At 40.8% G+C, this 19,504-nt stretch overlaps 1 protein-coding gene across 1 annotated transcript in view; it reads left to right on the forward strand.

The window, feature by feature from the left end:
* The first annotated feature begins 313 nt into the window (after nt 1-313).
* The window catches only part of TTC33 (tetratricopeptide repeat domain 33), a 40,641-nt gene continuing 21,450 nt past the window's right edge, over nt 314-19,504 (forward strand). The window contains exons 1-2 of the mRNA XM_008526522.2: nt 314-799; nt 5,406-5,627. Of these exons, the coding sequence (XP_008524744.1) occupies nt 5,407-5,627 (221 nt within the window). The 5' untranslated portion in view covers nt 314-799; nt 5,406. The remainder of the gene's footprint in view (nt 800-5,405; nt 5,628-19,504) is intronic.

A 19,504-nucleotide genomic window follows, 5' to 3' on the forward strand; every position in this document is an offset into this window, starting at 1 on the left:
CCTGGGTTACATTCCCCTCCCCCCCTTATTTATTTTTAAGACATTAGCCACAGTTATTTTCAGGCCGTAACCCTCTCTTCTGGGTCCAATTTATTTGTTTTTCCGACGTGAACCCTACAGTTCAACCACGGCCCTCTGATCTGCTGCCCTGGAACCCTTTTTCAGCTGAGTTTGGCCTCCGTCCTCCGCATCTGGCCGGCCTCCTCAGTGGGTGTAAACTCCCTCAGGGCAGGGCCAGATCTTAACGCCCGCGCCTCCACTGCGTCCCGCGCTGACCCTGTGGTGGGCGCGCTTTGGCCGGGACGCCAGCCTTGAGATAGCCCGTGAGCCTGACGCTTGGGGCTGCTGCTAGAGGGCGCTCCCGGGCGGGGTGGCCCGAACTACAAATCCCAGAGGGTAGTGGGGGTGGGGACGGCCGCAGCGACTTCTGGGAGTTGTGGTCCCGGGGGAAGAAGAGACTGGCGTGTGAGAAAGGCTCTGAGACTCCCTTCTTTCTTGACCGCTTCTTTGGACGGTTCGGAATATCGGGGTGGCCAACCTAGTTTCTTAGGAGACCAGGCGCAAAAGTAAGGAGGTAGGAGGGCGAGCAGAATCATTTCCGTTTCCGGTGGGCAAAGGACAAGCGGAATGTAAACACGGGACCCGGGGAGTGGTTATCAGGTAACTGGGTTACCCGGTCCGTGGTGGAAGCCGGAGGAAGAGAAGAGAACGAGGCGAGTGGGTCTGTGGTCACGGGAGAAAGGAGCTTCAGAAGTGGGAGTTGATCTCCACCTGGACGTGGCAGACCCGGGACACTAAGGTTGGTCTCTAGGGACGAGCGCGTCTGGGGGTCGGGCCCACCAGTGAACGGCGCCTGGGGGGCTTCTGCACCTCGAGGCTGACCGGGCGGCGCGGCTCTTCCCCACGCGCTGCGGGGCGGGACCCAGTTAGCTTTCCCCGCGCTGCGGAGGTGCCTGTGGCGGAGGGCGGGGCTGGGGAGCTCGCGGGTGACGTCCGGGGCAGCCTGTCTGGGCTTCGCACATTTTTGTTGTGGAAAATGAAGGGAAGTCGCTGATACTGGTTTCTCTCTTGCGGTGATGTCTTCGGGTGCATTATTTCGTGAATTCCTCACTTCTGAATACATCCCTGTACCCGAAAGGACGCTGTTTTGATTTCCTGATCGTGTTCATTCGGTGGTTTCTCGCCGGGGGTGCTGCATCCCCCGACGCCGTGAAGACAGGCATTCTCTCGGCCTTGTGCCTGGGTTAGCTGGCAAGCCGTCAACAGCAATTGATCGCCTCCTATAGGGATCACTGTCCCAGCAGAAGAATTTAGAATACAACGTCGTTATTTAGAATTTTTATGGCCTTCTTTAACTCTATTCTGTATAAAATGAGTTTGTGTTTCGTGAGTTTAACGTGAAACCGTATGATTATGATTTACCCGTGTGATTTCTTATCCTGGTGAAAAAAAATGTAAAGGCTGGGATGTTGGTGCTTTGTGCATCTAACCATGGATTCAGGAAAGCCTTCTTTGTAAGAAGTTTTAATTTCACGTTTAGATATCTTTAGAGGAACAATTAACTCGTACTACTGAAGATATGTGAATCAACTCGGAGTGTTAAGTCCTCCAAGGCAGGAAGTGTTTTGCATTTGTTCTAGAACTCACCCTCCTTTTTAAGCCTAGCTAACTTTTATTCTTCGAAATTTACCGCCTCAGGAAGCCTCGTGTCCCTTCTCGGACGTCATAGCATCCTTTGTTTACTCCCTAAACGCACTTATCCTGTATTGTGTTGACTGTACGCTTGTGGTCTCCAGACCATTTTGAAGAAAATATAAAAGTATAAAAATATAAAACTAATGGCCTTGGTAACAGAGTCATGCTTTTTAATCTCAGTAGGCCCTTGATACTGTTTGGTATCTTTACTCATCCCTTATTTTGCTTTTCCTGCTGTCCACAGTGACTATTTCAGATCTTTTCTACTCTTCTCAAGTGCTCAGATCCATTTCTTTTCACTTTGCTTGGAGCAGAGGGCTAACCATTTCTCTGAGAAATGTGAAGCTCAGGGGGATGAAATCCTTCATTTTCTTTTCCCTCTACCCCTGAACTTGCCTATACCTCTCAATATTATCTCTTGTCTGAGAGGAAAGTATTGTTTTCCCTCTCTTCAAGGCTAAATTTGTCAATTGCTAGTGGTCATCAGGCCTTTTATACCCCTATAACCTCATTTTGTCCTGACCTCCACAGCCTCTGATTTCTAGAAGATTGTAAAGGATTTGTGGAGGAGAATGGCAGAAACACCTGAGGCAGCACTGTGTGTGGCTTTTTCACACATGGTTGAGAACTACCATCTGGGGCCTTAATCTCTACCTGTCCTCAGCATTTACACTGTGGTTTGGGTTGGAGGATGGAGGAGGGTATTGGGAGTCTGAATGACCTATTCATTTTTTAAAAAATACATGTAGGTCTGTCTGTCCCTTTTGCCTTTCCTCCCCACCCTAACTCTTGCTCCTTTCCTCCCCACCTTAACCCTTGCACCCTAATCTACAGAGCTGACCAATGAGTTCTAATATAATTTGCCTTTAGTAGACACACCAGGTTTCCATCTGTGTTAGACGGGTTCTCACACTACCTTGTGCCTCACATTGCGGATTTAGAAACAAAGTTCCATTTCAAACTTGAAGCCAGAAAACTTAATCCTCCTCATTCTTGTCACATTTAGAGACAGTCATAAGTACTTTTTTTTTTACCTCCCAAAAGTCCCAGTGCGTTGTTGTATATCCTAGTTGTAAGTCCTTCTATGTGTGCCGCCGCCACAGGATGGCAGCTGACAGACAGGTGGTGTAGTTGCACGACTGGGAAGTGAACCCAGGCTGCCAAATTGGTGAGAGTGCTGAACTTTAACCACTAGGCATCAGGGCTGGCTCCAGACTTCGTTCTTAACTGGACTTATCTTGAGATCTTGTGAGACTTTCCTATCCATCTATTGTCTCACATCCTCACTCTCTGCCTCTGGACTTCTGTTCCATAGTAACCGCTCTTCCGTTTTCAGCCATTTCTTGGTTCTTCCCCTGAGTCACTTGTAGTCATCTTCAAACATAGGAAACTAGTTCTCCTGTGTTATAATGGATCGGGAGAAAGAGTGTGGCATTGGCCTGATTCCTTAGTATAGCTTAGTATAATCCATTACTCCTCCAGGTTTTTCTAAAAATCCCTGCTCCTGTGGAAGGCATATGGTTCACCCATATCAGCCTATACATTTCTTGATTGCTGTAATTTATTGGCACTTCCTCATATTCATTGAGAAATTAGGCACATGGCCCACAATTTTCTTATCCCCCTAAATTCTGTCATTATCTTGGGCCTTTCATGTGCATGAGCTCACAGCTACCCTCACTTTTTTTGTCCCCTTCCTTCGAGTGATTACTTATACTTTACTTTAGCCATGTGCATCAGTAATGAAGATCTCAATATCTGCTAGAACTTACCGTTTCATTTTTCTCCCTCCCTTACTCCCACAATGCCCATTCTTTGATAGTTTTATGAAGACCTCTGATTCATTGCTTTTTCTTACCCCTCTAATTGATCTAGCCAGTCCTGGTGGTCTAGTGGTTAAGATTCGGCACTCTCACTGCTGTGGCCCAAATTCATTTCCTGGTCAGGGAACCATACCACTCATGTATTGCTTGTCACACTGTGGCAGCGGCGTGTTGCTGAAAGCTGTGCCACTGGTATTTCAAATACCAGCAGGGTCACTCATGGTAGATAGGTTTCAGCAGAGCATCCAGACTAAGACAGACTAGGAAGAAGGACCTGGCCACCCACTTCCAAAAATATTGGCTCTGAAAACCTGTGAATAGCAGTGGAGCATTGTCTGATAGAGCCCTGGAAGGTGAGAACATGGTGCAAAAAAGACTGGGCAGGGTTCCGTTAGGAGTCAGCACTAACAACAGTTAGTCGCTCAGTTGGTTGATCATAATCTCCTTGGGGTCATAGACTTCTTTAAGAATGGAATGAAAGCTTAGACACTCTTCTCCAGAGTGCACACAGGCATATAAAAATTTGTATACAATTCCGGGGCTTTCTCAGGATCTTTAAGCCCATCCATGTATCTGGTAAGAGTTCTTGGATCCTTCAGTAAACCCCTTCAATTAATAAATATTTGTTGAATTCTTCTAGGGTTTCCTTTGACTTTGTTCCATCAATTTTCCTGTCTTTCTTACCTTTACATTTGTATATCATTGCAGATTTACAAAGCAATTTAACATTTATTATCTTTTTGATTCACCCAGTAGTTCTGTGAATTAAGTCATTTACCAAGTTTGAACTTTTATTTAAAGCCCACTCTGTTAAACACATTTTATTTTATTATTATTATTATTATTTTTTTGCTGAGGAAGATTCACCCTGAGCCAACATCTGTGCAAGTCTTCCTCTGTTTTGTATGTGGGTCATGGCCACAGCATGGCAGCCAACGAGTGGTATAGGTCCATGCCTGGGAACCAAACCTGGGCCACGAAAGCAGAGCATGCTGAACTTAACCACTAGGCCACTGGACCAGCCCCAAAGTTTGAATCTTTAAAAAATTTTTTATTATGGAGAGTTTCAAACATATATGAAAAGAGAGAGAAAAGTACAAGGAATCCTTTGTGCTCATCACCTAACTTCATCCACTATCAACTCATGGCAGTCTTTTCATCTCTATTTCTCCTCTACTGCACCCCTTCCCCTGCTGATTAGATTGAAACAATTCCTAGAGATATAATTTCATGTGAAATATTTTAGTATGTGTTCCTAAAAGATAAGGGTTCCTTTAATAAACATAATCACAGTACTATTATCATACCCAAAAGAAATACCAGTAATTCCTTTATATCATCGAGTATCAAATCAGTGTTCTCGTTTCCCCTTTTGTTCCATAAATGTTTCCTTCCCATTGGCCTGTTTGAATCTGGAGCTGAACAAGATCCACACATTCTCTTTGGTCAATATATCTCTTAAGTCTCTCTTAATCTAGGAATTACCTCCCATCTTTCGCTCCTTTTTTTCCGGCATTTTATTTCTTGAAGAAGCCAGTTTTATTTTTCCTTATTTTCTGTTTTTTACTGTCTGCATCTCTGATACGTTATTTAGCATGCTTATCTCTATCCCATATTTCTTATAAGCTGGTAGAGGCTTGATCTGATTCAAGATTAATTTTTGGCAAGAGTATTTCATGGATGATGTGTCACCTCTATCAGGAGATGCATAATCCAGTTGTCTGTCTTTATGATGTTAGTAGTCTTTGATGATGATTACCTAAATTTAATTAGGGATTAAAAAATGTTGATAGTCTGATTCTATTATTCCTTCTTCACTTGTTAGTTGGAATACTTTTATAAAGGGCCAAATTTGAAATTTAAAGCTGTTTTGTTATAATTTTCCAGAATGGCTTCATTTGGATGGAAGAGGAAAATTGGCGAGAAGGTCTCCAAGGCCACTTCCCAGCAGTTTGAAGCTGAAGCTGCTGATGAGAAGGATGTAGCTGAGAATGATGAAGGAACCTGGCTACATGCTATTAAACGTAGGAAAGAAATTCTCCTTGAAGGCTGTGCTGAGAAAAGTAAACAACTGAAGGATGAAGGAGCCAATTTGGCTGAAAATAAAAGGTAAGTTTTTAGAGTTTTTTTAATAGAGAACAGTTTACATTTTCTGACTCACTGTCAGTATTGGGTAAAGAGTTATGAATTCTATAAATTCATGTTTTTAAAATCTGATCTAGTTGCTAAATTAAGCAAAGAAATACGAAATTTTAAAATCACCTTTAAACATTCCCATGGAATCTGAAAGTTTATAAAAGAGTCTTCAAGATGCTTATAATGTCTCTGCTTTGCCATCATTTTTGTTCTGTCTGAAGTAGAGTAACTGCTAAGTAAAATTTAATCTAACTTATTGGTTGGTAGGAGATGATCTAATTTCTGGAAAATTTCTTGTTGTGATATTATGTATGAGATAAATTAGATGTTTTCTGAACAGCTTTGAGGGCATATACTTTTTACAAAAAATAATCATTCAGTTATCCTTTTCTACTGACTTCTGATATCCTCTAGTAAACGTGGTTTGATGCACAGGAATTTGATAATAGCTTTATTTATTCTTAGTCTTTCCTCAGCTAAGCTCCTATACTTCTATATTCACCCTTCCTTTCTTCTTTTTCCCTTTCCTCTTTTCCTACTTTCTTATTCCTTTTCCCTTTCTTCTGCTTAGATCTTTCAGGGGGATCAAAAATCATTCTTGGGGCCCGTCTGGTGGTACGGCGGTTAAGTTCGCACCTTTGCTTCGGTGGCCTGAGGTTTGCTGGTTTGGATCCCAGGTGTGGACCTACACACCGCTTGGCAACCCAATGCTGTGGCAGGCGTCCTGCATATAAAACAGAGGAAAATGAGCACGGATGTTAGCTCAGGGCCAGTCTTCCTTAGCAAAAAGAGGAGCATTGGCGGTGGATGTTAGCTGAGGGCTAATCTTCCTCAAAAAAAAAAAAACCCATTCCTTCACAAATCAGTAGGGAAAGGACAAGTTGTTTAGTAGATTGTATAGAGAAAGCTGGACTTCTGGATGGAGGAAAATAAAATGATCTGTATCTAATACCACTTACAGAGATGGACTCGAGAGGGATCAAAGACTACACAGTTAATAAAAGAAAATATAGAAGGGTATCCTTATAACCTAGAGGTAGAGAAGGGCTTTTTTATTTTTAAAAATGTCAAATCTATATTAAAGTTGAAAGAATAGTGCAACCCATGTATTCCCTTTACCTAGACTCAAAAATTCTTAATAATGGCTTTACCTCTTCCTACACACACACATACACACACACATAATTGTCTATTTACAGTTTTTTTTTCTTTTCTGAGGAAGATTCACCCAGAGCTAACATTTGTGCCAGTCTTCCTCTATTTTGTATGTGGGTCACTGCCACAGCATGGTTCCATGAGTGCCTTAGGTCCACACCCAGGAACTGAACCTGGGCCATCAAAGCAGAGCACACTGAACTTAACCACTAAGCTACAGGGCCAGCTGCTATTTACAATTTTTTCGCTGATCTGTTTGGAAGTAACTTGCAGACATTATGACACCTCAGCTCTAATTCAGCATGCTTCTCCTAAGAATATGGATATTCTCTTGCCAAACACAATAACCATCAAACCTCTGAAAATGAACAATTCTGAAATTTAATGTTCAGTCGACATTTAGATTTTTCCAATTTTCACCTAAATGTCTTTTATAGTATTTTTTTAAAGCCAGGATCCAAACAGAGTTCACACGTTGCGTTTGGTTATTATGTCTCTTTAGTGTCTACTTGGGTCTCCTACTTTCATCGCCCATAATGCTGACTTTTTGAGGAGTCTTCTATTTGCTTGTTTTCTTATGGATGTCATTTAACTTTTCCTCTGTCTCATGTATTTCTCGTAAACTGAAAGTTAGGTGTTGAGGTTTGATTTAGATTCTGATTAACGTGGTGTTGAGGTTTGATTTAGATTCTGATTAATGTTTTTGGCAAGAGTACTTCATGGTAATGTTTGTACTTCATATTGCATCACATTGGGAGATAAATAACATCAGGCTGCTGTTAGTGTAGCCGTTTGAAAGACATGGTGCCTCAGTCACTCTGTTCAGTGTGTTTGATATCTGCTGAAAGTCCCTATTTTTAGAAAAATCTTGGCACACTTATCCTTGGTGAAGGAAATATATTAGGAAAATTATGGAATGTTGATTTGTTTGCACTAAAGGTATGATTTTTTAGAGGATATATATGTGGTCAGCAGGAGTAGGATCTGAATAGGTCTTTGGACAGAATACTCTTCAGATCTAAAATCTAAAATCGGGCCCATGTGCCTTCGACTGGTGTCTTCCATGTGGTGTTGAAGAGTTTGAGAAATTAAAAGAAATAGTGGTGAACAAGAAGCACTTTTTTTTTCTTTGTTCCTTTTTTTTCATTGGTAAGGGTGGTTATAAGATTCCTTGTTAATCATTTTTGTCATAAATGAGTCAAAGGTGGGGAACCAACATTTTAGTTTCTAGGTCTGCTTATATTTTTTATTCTGAGAGTAATATTTTGTTAATATATTTTAATATAAAACATGAAATGGTGCTTAAGTTATAACATATTAGCACCTCAAATATGGAATGAAGAGTAGAAAATAAATAATAATCAAGGACAATTAACACCTTAATAGCCTAATGTTAGATGATGAATTCTCATTTGTGGTGTTTTAGGCACAAAGATTTTTATCTTGTAGAACTTTGCAAGATTGGCCATTCTTAGTCACAAGAAAACCAACCATAAATTTTCCACATTTATGAAATCATTTTTCAGAACATCCATAAAACGTCTTTAGAAATTCCTGTAAATGCCTGTTAAAAGTTCATTAAGTTTGTTGTTTTTATCTTTTTCTCTAGACCACACTAGTGTGTAGAAGGGAAAAGTTATTAAGTTATTGCCATGGGAGTCCCTCTGAATTTCCTGTGGTAGAGAGAGATATCAACTTTGTACATAAACAAAATAACTCTTGTTTTTTTGCCTGCATGTCAAAACATTGAGTCATTTCACTGAAATCAGCTGGATTGGATGCTTTATTTTGAATGGAAACACTGTGAGATGGTAAAGTTTTTTTGCTGGTTTGCGTTTGTTTTGGAGTAATGTATACACAGCTTTAGGAAATAACTAAACAGAATTGAAGGAATCCAGTGGAATTGAGTCGTTCTATGCCAAAAATAAATAGAAATAATAATTTAAAAATATCTAAGAGAATATTAAACTTGATTGGAAATAATATGCGGAGTAGAAAAGAATGTAAGGAAGAGTGAAGTTAAATTAAAAAAAAAATAAAGGTGAATCCCTGTCTTCCAAATCAACTGCCCCTTAAACCAGTCTCATTTTCTCTGCGTTTTAGCCACACTCGCCATCCTGGTGCTGTTGAACACAGTTCTTATACTGCTTTGTCTTATGGCTTTCTCTCTAAAAAGTTCTTATCTTCCGTCTTTCTGATGTGTATCTTCTCGTCTTCCAGATCTCTGCTCACGTGTCGTCTTCTCAGACCCTCTCTGAGTACCCCGTCTGAAGTAGCACCCCCTCCGTCTCCATCCCATCAGCCTTTTTTAACTTCTGGCATTTCTCCCTTTATGAAGTTACCTTATACACTTATTTTGTTGTTTCTGTACTGTTTGTCTCTCTTCTGTAGAAATGTAAGCCCCAGGCCAGCAGGAACTTTGTCCGCCTTTTGTACGCCATCTGCAGCTCTTAGAACAATTTGTGGCATTTACCAGGCCCTCAATATTTATTGAATATTTATAAAGCTGCTATTTTTTGCTATATTGTTTTTGCCATATTGTGTAACTAGGGTTTTGTGGATTAACTATCATTTATTGTATTGTATCTATAGAAATATACCTTTTAAACTCCACATTAGAATGTGGTATTCTGAGAATATGTTTTATTTCATATCCCAACCACAAAGGGCTTTTGGAAATATAGATGTTTTTGTTCGTTTGTTTGTTTGTTTTGGTGAGGAAGATTGTCCCTGAGGTAACATCTGTTGCCAGTCTTCCTCTTTTTGCTTGGGGAAGATTGTCTCTGAGCTAACATCGGTTGCCAGTCTTCCTCTATTCTCTATGTAGGATGCTGCCACAGCATGGCTTGATAAGCAGTGTGTAGGTCCATGCCTGGGGTCTGAACTCATGAACCTTGGGCCGCCAAAGCAGAATGCGTGAACTTAACCACTACACCACGGGGCCAGCCCCAGGAAGAGTTCTTTTACCCTCCTCCTGCATGAGAATATGGCACTTGAGAATAATTCCTTTTTCTGAGGCTCATTCCTTTTCTCATAACCCATACTTCTCCTATTCCCTTGTCCTCTGGCAAACTAGTGGTCTTGCTGAGTTGAGGAGATGGCGATTGTGTTTTGGAGAGGCTCAGGCAGCTAGAAGTTGTGGAGTAGAGTACCAGAGAAGAGGGAGCTACTCAGAAAGACCTCCAGAAATCTGCGTGAGGTCCCCTTGAGTATGTGTTGAACATTAGGCTGTCCAACTGTGGGGAAATTCCACAAGTCCAGGCAAAATGACTGAGGAGTTGTAAGCTGAACAGTTCTCAAGTTCAGGCAGAGCAGAGGGCTGTTCAAGCTTCAACCAACCAGAGTGAAGAGTCTTTGGTGGTCCCCAGGGACATTCACTGGAGTCCCCTTTGTAGAACAGCTACGCTCTCCCTGGAGGAGACTGTGGGAGACCTTCCCTAGCAGAGCTTAGCAGGTTTTGAAGAGTTCAGACTGATACATGAGTTACATAACTACCTGCCAGAACAGTCAAAAATCTAACATTTACAAATATCCAACATCCAATCAAAAATTACTAGACATGCCAAGGAGGAAAAAACTGCCACTCATAAACAGGAGAAAAATCACTCAATAGAAGCAGACTCAGAAATGATATAGATGATGGCAGTAGCAGACAAAGAGGTTAAAATGGTGATATAACTATGTTCGAATGAATAAAAGGAAACGTGAACCTAATCAGGAGTGAAATGAAAGGTATAAACAGATAGAACATCTAGAGGTGAAAAATACAATATCCAAAATGAAAAACACACTAGATGGGATTAGCAGCTATGCTATTTGAGTCCATCAAGAAGCAGATGCCAAGACCAGATTAAACACGCAAAGGTTTTATTAGGAGAAACACCTGTATGAGAGAAAATAGGAAGGGAACTGAGAGAACTATTACACTGCAGTGTTTGTCTGACCCTGAGTGGATGAGGGAAGGAAGGAAGATTGGGTGGAAGTATCATAGGCTATCAGGCAAGGCCTTTGTTAAAGTTTTAAAATTCTTCTAAAAATGATTGACTTTAAAAAAACTATAGCAACATATTGGAGATTTATACCATATAGAAGTAAATGCATGACAACAGTAGTAATGATAAAGCAGGCATGGATAAATGCAATTATATTGCTGTTAGGCTCTTACAGTATTGTGAAGTGGTATAATATTTGAACCTAAACCCTAGAGCCAAAGTAATAAGTAGTAAGAAGAAGCTTATAAGCCAAGGGTAGAGATAAAATGAAACAATAAGAAAATTTTTAAAAAGTACCATTTACAGTACCATGCCCAAGCAAAATTATTAGGGAAAAAATTCAACAACTAATGTGTAAGAACTGTATACTGAAAACTACAAAACATTGCTGAGAGGAATTTAAGAAGACCTAAATTGAGATAGACGTACCCTGTTCACAGATCAGAAGGTTGTTTTCTTGAGACATCTCAGCTCTTCCCAAATCGAGGTGTAAATTCAATGCAGTTCCAAACAAAATCCCAGAAAGCTTGCTTTTGTAATAATTGACAAGCTTGTCCTAAAATTTATATGGAAATGCAAAGAATTTAGACTAGCCAAAACAATTTTATGGAACAGAAACATACTTAGAGAGCTTAGACTACTTTATTTCAACACTTAACCACATTCTTTTTTTTTTAGGATTGGCCCTGAACTAACATCTGTGGCCAATCTTTTTTTTTTCCTTCTTCTCCCCAAAGCCCCCTAGTACATAGTTGTACATTCTAGTTGTAGGTCCTTCTAATTGTGCCATGTGGGACACTGTGTCAGCATGGCCTGATGAGTGGTGCTATGTCTGCGCCCAGGATCTGAACCCTTGAAACCCTGGGCTGCTGAAGTGGAGCGTGTGAACTTAATCACTTGGTCATAGGGCCAGCTGCACTTGCCACATTCTTGAATGCTGTATCTTTATAGTATTAGTGTAAGGATAGACATATATAGCTCATGAAAAGAATATAAAGTACAGAAATGACTCACATTTATGTGGTCACTTGACCAAAAGTTAAAACTTGTGGTTATCAAAAGGCATAATTAAGAAAATGAAAAGTGAGACCACAGACTGGGAGAAAATATTTATAATATATATATTTGACATAGGACTTTTTGTGGAATGTATAAAGAACTCTCACAACTCAATAATGTCCAGTTAAAGAATGGATACAAAGTTTGAACTGAAGCTTTACAAAAGAAGATATATGAATGGCCGGAATGCACACGAAAAGCTGCTCAGCATGATTAGTCATCAGGAAATTTCAAATTAAAACCACAACATACTACTACATAACCACTAGGATGCTAAAATTAAGATCGGCAGTATCAAGCTAGGATGTAGAGCAACTGAAACTTTCGTAACATTGCTCATGAAAATGTAAAATAGTTTTACTACTTTGAGAAACAATCTGGCTGTTTCTTATAAAGTTAAACACACACCTTACTGTATAATCCAGCAATTCTACTCCTAGATGTTTGCTCAGGAGAAATGAAAATGGATATCCACGCACAGACTGATCTAACAATGTTTGTATCAGTCTTATTCATAGTGGCCATGAACTAGGAATAACCAAAATGTCTATCAAGAGGTGAATGATAAATAACCTGTGGTATATCCATCCAATGGTATCCTACTGAGTAATAAAAACGAATGATTGATGTATCTAAAAACCACTATGCTCAGAGAAAAGTCAAGAGTGCATACTGTCTGATTCCATCTATATCAGCCTCTCTATAGACAAATCTAATCTGTAGTGACAGAAAGAAGATGAGTGGTTGTGTGGGGCCAGGAATTGGGGTGGGTGGACTGAGAAAGGGCACAGGGAACTTTTGGGTTGATAGAAATGTTCTTTGTTGTGATGGTTGTGGTATTTACATGGGCGTACACATTTGTTAAAACTCATCAAAGAGTATGCTTAAAATGGGTACATGTTTTGGCATATAAATTATACTCCCAATAAATTTGATTTAAAAAAGTCAAAGTTGAGTGCTTGTCAGATGTAAAATAATTCTATATTTGTTTGCTATATTTTTCTATATGTTCAGGATGTGTTTTTGTCCTGTATTTGCTATTATTAAGTTAACTGATAGAAGGAACAATTTAGATTCCAATAAAGCTCGGACCCTGGATATTGCATGTTTTGAGGTCTCGATCATTTTATCACCCTGTCAGCCTGCTTCAGCGCTTCCTGTGCTCTGGGAGCAGTGGCAGGAGTCCCCAGTCTTAGTTGAGACATGGGGAGGGGATTTTCACAGTTGCATGTATTCACAGATCTCGGGTTTGAATTTCACCTCTTCAAATTAGCACCTCAGAGGATGTATATAACAATCATGTAATCTTTTTTCATGTGAATTTTTGTAAAATAATGGTAAAGATTAAGCTCAACAAAATGTGGAACAGCTTCAAACTTGAAATGAGTGATAATCCTTAGAGGGCAGAGAAGCAGGAATGCCTCTGGAGAAAGTGCTAGAGAAGGAGGGAGGGAGGAAGGTTGATGAAGAGGCGCGGGAGCCACTTCTGCTTCTTGGGATATGTTCTTTCGCCTCCTTGTGATTTTCTCTTTCTTTATTTTCCCCTCAATATTTTCTCAGTTAGTTTTATTTAGCACTTAGAGAGTCTGAACACATTAAATGTAGCACCATCCAAGTGTGTTAACGTCTTCGTCCCTCCAAGGGGGCACACAGTTCTTTAGCATCACAGGGTCTCCGGCTGTCCAGGTTACTTCGTTAGTAACTCAGTATAACTACTCCGAAAAATTTGGTTTGTAATTGAATGGTTTTTAAATTCTGAAATTCCTCCTTGTAGTATTCATGATTCTTTATAAGAAAAGACAAGTTTACTCTTCTACCCAAGCCCTAAGTAATTTTGGTGCTTTGTGGAGATCATGTGCTGAGTCTAGTGGTAAGAGTGTGGATTTTTGAAGTCATTTTAACTCCATTCAAATCCCAGCTTTATCATTTCTATCCGTATGTACTTTGGGCAGATTATTAACTTTTAAGTGTCAGTTTCTAGTTTCCTCACATGTGAAGTCATGTTATCTCATAGACTATTGGGGGCTTAAAGAGCAAGTCCATGTAAAAGTTCTTAGCACACCACCTGGCACTTAGCAAGCACTCAATACATGGACTTTAGATATTATGTTTCAGTATCTTATGTGATTGGTACATTTTATATAGTATTAAAGTTTTTAATAAGTTATTGTGTTTAAACGTCTTTTTCTAGAATTATTATTGCTAACTAGGGTATACCTTCTCAAGGGTCACTGTGTGGCTCCCAACTTTGATATGTTGGCTTTTAAGGTTTCAACCACTAGATGGTGATATTTGATTGTGTACCTAAGTGGTCAGATTTTTCTCTGTGAGAGTTAGTGTGTGTGTGTGTGTGAAGCAGGACTATAAGTAGAATTTACCATGAATTTTGTCTGGAAACGTATACCTAGCAAAGTGATCTTGAGGTTGATCTGGCCATGTGACACATAAGAATGTTGAGTGCCAGCATGGATATATTTAATGACAGTGATCTTGCCTCATGTTCTGTGGAAAAAAATAGACATAGTCAGTGTAGAATGCCTTTCTTTCTCACCGCCATATCTTCCAGTCTGACTGTATCTCTCCCCGTGCCATCTGCCTTCACTCCGTTGTAATGGAGTGCCCCTGCTCTAATTGAAGGCCCGCCCCTCCTTTGTGCACTAGACCCCAGCCTTTCTTGCCTTCTCAGGAATATTGTTCCTAAAATCCTCTTTCATTTTGATGTCGTCTGTTCCTTCCTCTCTTTTGGCTCCTTCTCACTGGTATACAAATGTACCCTGATAACATCTGTGTAAAAAGCTTCCCTTGACTCCACACGCCCTCCCATTTCTCTGCTCCCCTCCACTACAGACTCTGTTTCTTGATGCATCATCCTTTCAGTCCATTCCAGTCAGGTTTCTGTCCCCATGAATCTTCTGAAACCACTCTCGTAAAGGTTGTCAGTGACCTCCGGGCTGTCGAATCCAATTATCATGTCTCTGTTCTCGTTTACTTTCTCTCTCATCATTCAGCAGAGTTGACCACTTTTCCAAATAGACCGCTCACTGATCTACAACACCTCACTCTCATGCTTTTCCTTTTGTCTCAGTGTCCACTCCTCCTTAATCTTCTTAGCTTGCTCTTTTCTTTGCTCATTTTCTAAATGTTGGTGGGCCACAGTATTTAGAAAGTACTACTTCTCTTTTCCATATCCATTCTTTCCCTTCTTAACTTACATAGTCTCCTGGTTTCAGGACCATCTCTATACCAATGACTACCAAATATATGCCTGCAGTGCTGTCCTTCCAGCTGAATTCCAGACCCTTAAATCTCCAGTGCTTGTTTTATACCCACTTGGGTGTCTAATTAGTATCTCAAACTTAACATGTACAGAGCAGAGCTCTTGATTTTCCTCCCAAACATCTGGTCCTTTCCCCATGTCGGTAAACAGCACCATCATTTACCAAGGTACTCAAGCCCAATGCTGCTGGTTTATGTGTCACTCTAAAGCTAATTGGCCCCTCTCACCTCAAACTCCCTGCCCTTGAGACAGCTCATGCTCTTCTGATGACCAGAAAGCCCTGGCTGCTGCTACTGTCCCCACAGACAAAAGTCGCCTCACCTGTGGTGCTGACTGACAGTGAAAGACCGTCACAGCTCGACACTGGCCAGACTGGACCCAGAGATGCCCTGGAGGGACTGAGTCACACACACCCGCAAGTGTTAGGAGGTTAAAGTCTTGTGGGGCAGATTTTGACCAGTGGGAGACAGGGGGTATGAGGGAGCATGCAGGTAAAGTCTTTTTCTTCCTTCTCCCACTGGACTGTTTCCAAAACACAGAGGTTTCATACAGTCTCTTTGAAGAAGTTCTACAAAATTGGCAATCATCTGTATTTGTTTTTGAAGCTATGGCCAGCTTAACGTAGGCCTTGTATTTGGTCTCCCTCCTTCCTGCCTCCCTTCTCTTTTTTCCCCTCACTCTTGCTTCCCTGGGATCCTACCCCGCACAGTTAGCCAGTAAGCTTTGGCCTTAGGCTCTGTTTCCCAGGTAACCAAAGCTAAGACAGCATCCTGGATTCATTTCGTTTTTTTTTTTTTTACTCCTTATATCCAATCCAAGTTGAATTGACTTTTTAAACATACTCTGAATCTCTTTTATCCTCTCCTGTGTTTTCATTGCTGTCATCCTGGCTAATTTACTGTCATCTCTTACCTAGATTACTTGGGTGGGCTCTTAACTGGTCTTCCCGTGCTCGTTCTTATACCTCTACAGTTCACTCTCCTCCCCAGGCCTGACTGATCTTTTCAAAATGTAAATCAACCCATGTCTCTGTGCTGCGTAGAGACGCCATGGATTCCCCATCACATATACTATGAAATCCACACTCCTAACCACGGCGCACTAGTTCCTAAGTGATCATGGCTTTGGCCCACCTCTCTCCTCTCTTTCTCCCCTTCTACTACAGCCGTGCTAGTTTTCTTTCCTTGCCTCAAAACATGGGGTGTTCGGTCTGCCTTGGGTTCTTCCCTTTATCTGGAATGAACTTTCTCCAGCTCTTCACTTGGCTGACCACTTTTTGTCATTCTGATCTCAGCTCAAACGCCTTCCTAGAGAGAGCTTTCCTGACCACGCATTCTGAGTAGCCACTGGTCCTTTCCTGTCACATTCTTCCATTTGGCTTTTATCATGGCACTTACCGTATTTTGACTTACATTTGTTGTCTTTCTCCGCCTCCTTCCCACACTCAAACATCTTTAGAATGTAAGATCTAGAAGAATAGTAGGATCCTTTTATATCTTGTGTAATGCTGTCTCCTCAGTACCTAGACTAGTCCCTGGCCAGAGCAGGTACTAAACAAATATTTATTAAGTGAATAAGCTAATAACTATATGGCTCATTAAACTTGCAGCTCTAGTAAATTAGAAGTCTAATTGGGAGCAAAGTAGCTGAGTACTTTGACGTTTCCATCTCGTAAACGAGCACGCTATCTAACTTCTTTGGCTTGATCACCAGCTGTTCTTTACCTCAGCGGTTATCTCAGCCTGCGCTTGTGCAATCCGTGCAACTATTCACTCCGCTTCCTTCCTTGTGCTAGTTTGGTTGCATACTGTTAAGGTTGTCTTTAAACTGGCTGAATCAAACTTTGGTCATTTATTAACCCTAGTGACTTTAAACTAAGTTTTTATCTTTTAATGCTTCCTGTCCAACAGCTGCAGTAAGGCTGTGTCTGTTCACTCTGTTACAAACTGAAGTTGAATTAAGAGATATGCTGTCGAAGTTATGAGAGACCACAGATTTATTAGGTGCCAAGTTTCCTAAGATCCAAAAATGGAGGAACTAGGTGGTGCCACCCTTTATTCATAGGCCAGGAAAAGTAAATCAAAGAGAGAATTGAGAAATGAAGGAGAGGAAGGAATGCAACAAGCTGAGCGTAGTGAAGTAAATGCCCACCAGTTCTTGCTTCTCTCTAGTCAGTGGAAAACAGCTGACTTGTTTCTTGAAACCTTTGTATGCCTTGTGGGCAACAAAGCACATTTCATTTAGCGCTGCCTCTGCTGGGAGCAGTGGTTATATTTTCAAAATAAAAGCAGAGCAGTTGAGGGGAAAGGACATTTTTCTTTTTTCCTCAAATCTTTGTGCCTTTGTTTGCACATGTGCATGTTTGTATGCGTTTGAGTGTCTGTGTACCTGCCTAGGGAGAGGAAAAAACAGCTAGTGATGGTTAGTGTCATCTTGAACTTCTGAGTTTATTTCATACTTTGGGACAACTTAAGCTTAGATATGTAAGCGACTTTGTGGGGTGGGATTGGGGTAAGCCATCCTGTTTCTCAGCAGTAGTGCTATTGACATTTGAGACAGAATAGTTTTCTGTTGTGCAGAATTTGCCCTTTGTCTTGCAGGATATTAAGATCCCTGAGCCCCTGCTACTAGTGCCTCCAAATCATAGTGACAACCCAAAATGCCGCCATAAATGGCCATAAATGGCTTCCATGGGGTATAACTGCCCCTGGTTGAGTTAGGCAGAAACATGACTGAAAGTAAAAAGGACATTATAAAATGTGACAAATTTTAACACTGGTTGGGTCCTGTAGAGCAGGGATTGGCAAACCACAGCCTGCTTTTATAAATAAAGTTTTATTGGGACACAACCATACCCATTTATTTATGTATGGTTTATGGCTGATCTTGTGCTGCAGCAGAATCGAGTAGTTGTGACAGAGACTTTGGTTATGGCTCACAAAGCCTAAACCATTCACTGTATGGGCGTTTAATATGCTGACCCTTGCTCTAGAGGTCAGAGACCTCCAGCCCCTTCCTCAGAAGCCACAAAGGTTCCTGAAACCTCAAATATACCAGGTCTTAAGGGCCCTCTGCTCTATGTAGCATTCTAATCTCCTGGCTCTTTTTAGCCATATTCCCAATCTCCTAGTCTTGGGATTTCTTGTAATTTCTATACCTGCAACGGTGCAATGGAACAAAGTAGGAATTACGGTGTTTGCTACTGTTACCTTAGGGTAGAATTTGTTTTCATTTCATTTTCTGAGATATTATCAGCATGCCAGCTCCTGTTACAGCCTCTTTTCCTGCCTTCTGTGCTTCTCTCTTTGCTGCTTTCTGGGACTTCTCTGGGAGAAGGGAGGACAGAGGAGATGTAGAATCTGTGATATTAGCACCTTCTGTGTGCCCACCCATGTTCTGGGTGTCAGAGAGAACACAAGCAGATCCACCCTTTGGCCCCTGAACTCATTAGTAAAGAGGAGATAAAAATACATGGAGGAATTAGAGATAAATTAAATGGGAGACAGCATTGGAATAGTTGGAGAAAGCATTAGTCTTGTGGTTATGACAGCTAGCTTCAGATCCTGATCTCTGCGGGCTTAATACCCTGTGCCTTTGGACTAGTCCTGTAGCTACTCTCTTGCTACCTTTGTTTCCTCATCAGTTAAATGAGAACGAGTAATGCCAATCATAGGACTTATGAGAACCAAGTGAATAATTGCATGTTAAGTAACTGTGTTGAAAGTGCTTTGTAAAACATGAAGTACTTTAGAAATACAAGTGTTACTGTGTGGTCAGTTAAGTGGTACTCATGGTCTGACGAACAGGGGATTTTAACTTGGTCTTAGAGGAGAAGGAGCCTTTGAATAGGTGAAGAGGGGGGAACGGAATCTTAGATGAGCATGTGTTTGTGCGCTCGGGAACCCACATGAACAAAGCCATGATAGGTGGGTCGGGACCTGGCAGAGATGCAGCTGAGTGGAGCAGAGGTGTGCGTGGGGAGTAGTAGAAAAAAGATTGGACGGAGAGGCTGATACTGGAAGAGAGACGTTTACTACTATTAAGTCCTGCAGAATTTACTACTGCTGCATTTATTAGAATATTATGAGTAGGTTATTATGAAGGAATAAGTTAATTTTCTAGAGAAGGAAGATAGAACATAGCAAATTTCTGAGTTTTCATGCTGTATCTATAATAACATTTAGAAATATTATTTAGAGACAGGCTTGAAGTCACCCAGAATTTGCCTAAAGAAGTACAAACACTTTCTTTTTAGGTGTCATAGTTAATGCTTCCAGAGGTACATAATATCATTAAAGCTTAGTAGATAATAGCACCAAGAGACTAAATTTCTTTGGTGTTAAGAACATTATAAGTAATAGCTGTAA

This window comes from Equus przewalskii, chromosome 20 (genome assembly GCF_037783145.1).
Source record: "Equus przewalskii isolate Varuska chromosome 20, EquPr2, whole genome shotgun sequence".
NCBI lineage: Eukaryota > Metazoa > Chordata > Mammalia > Perissodactyla > Equidae > Equus > Equus przewalskii.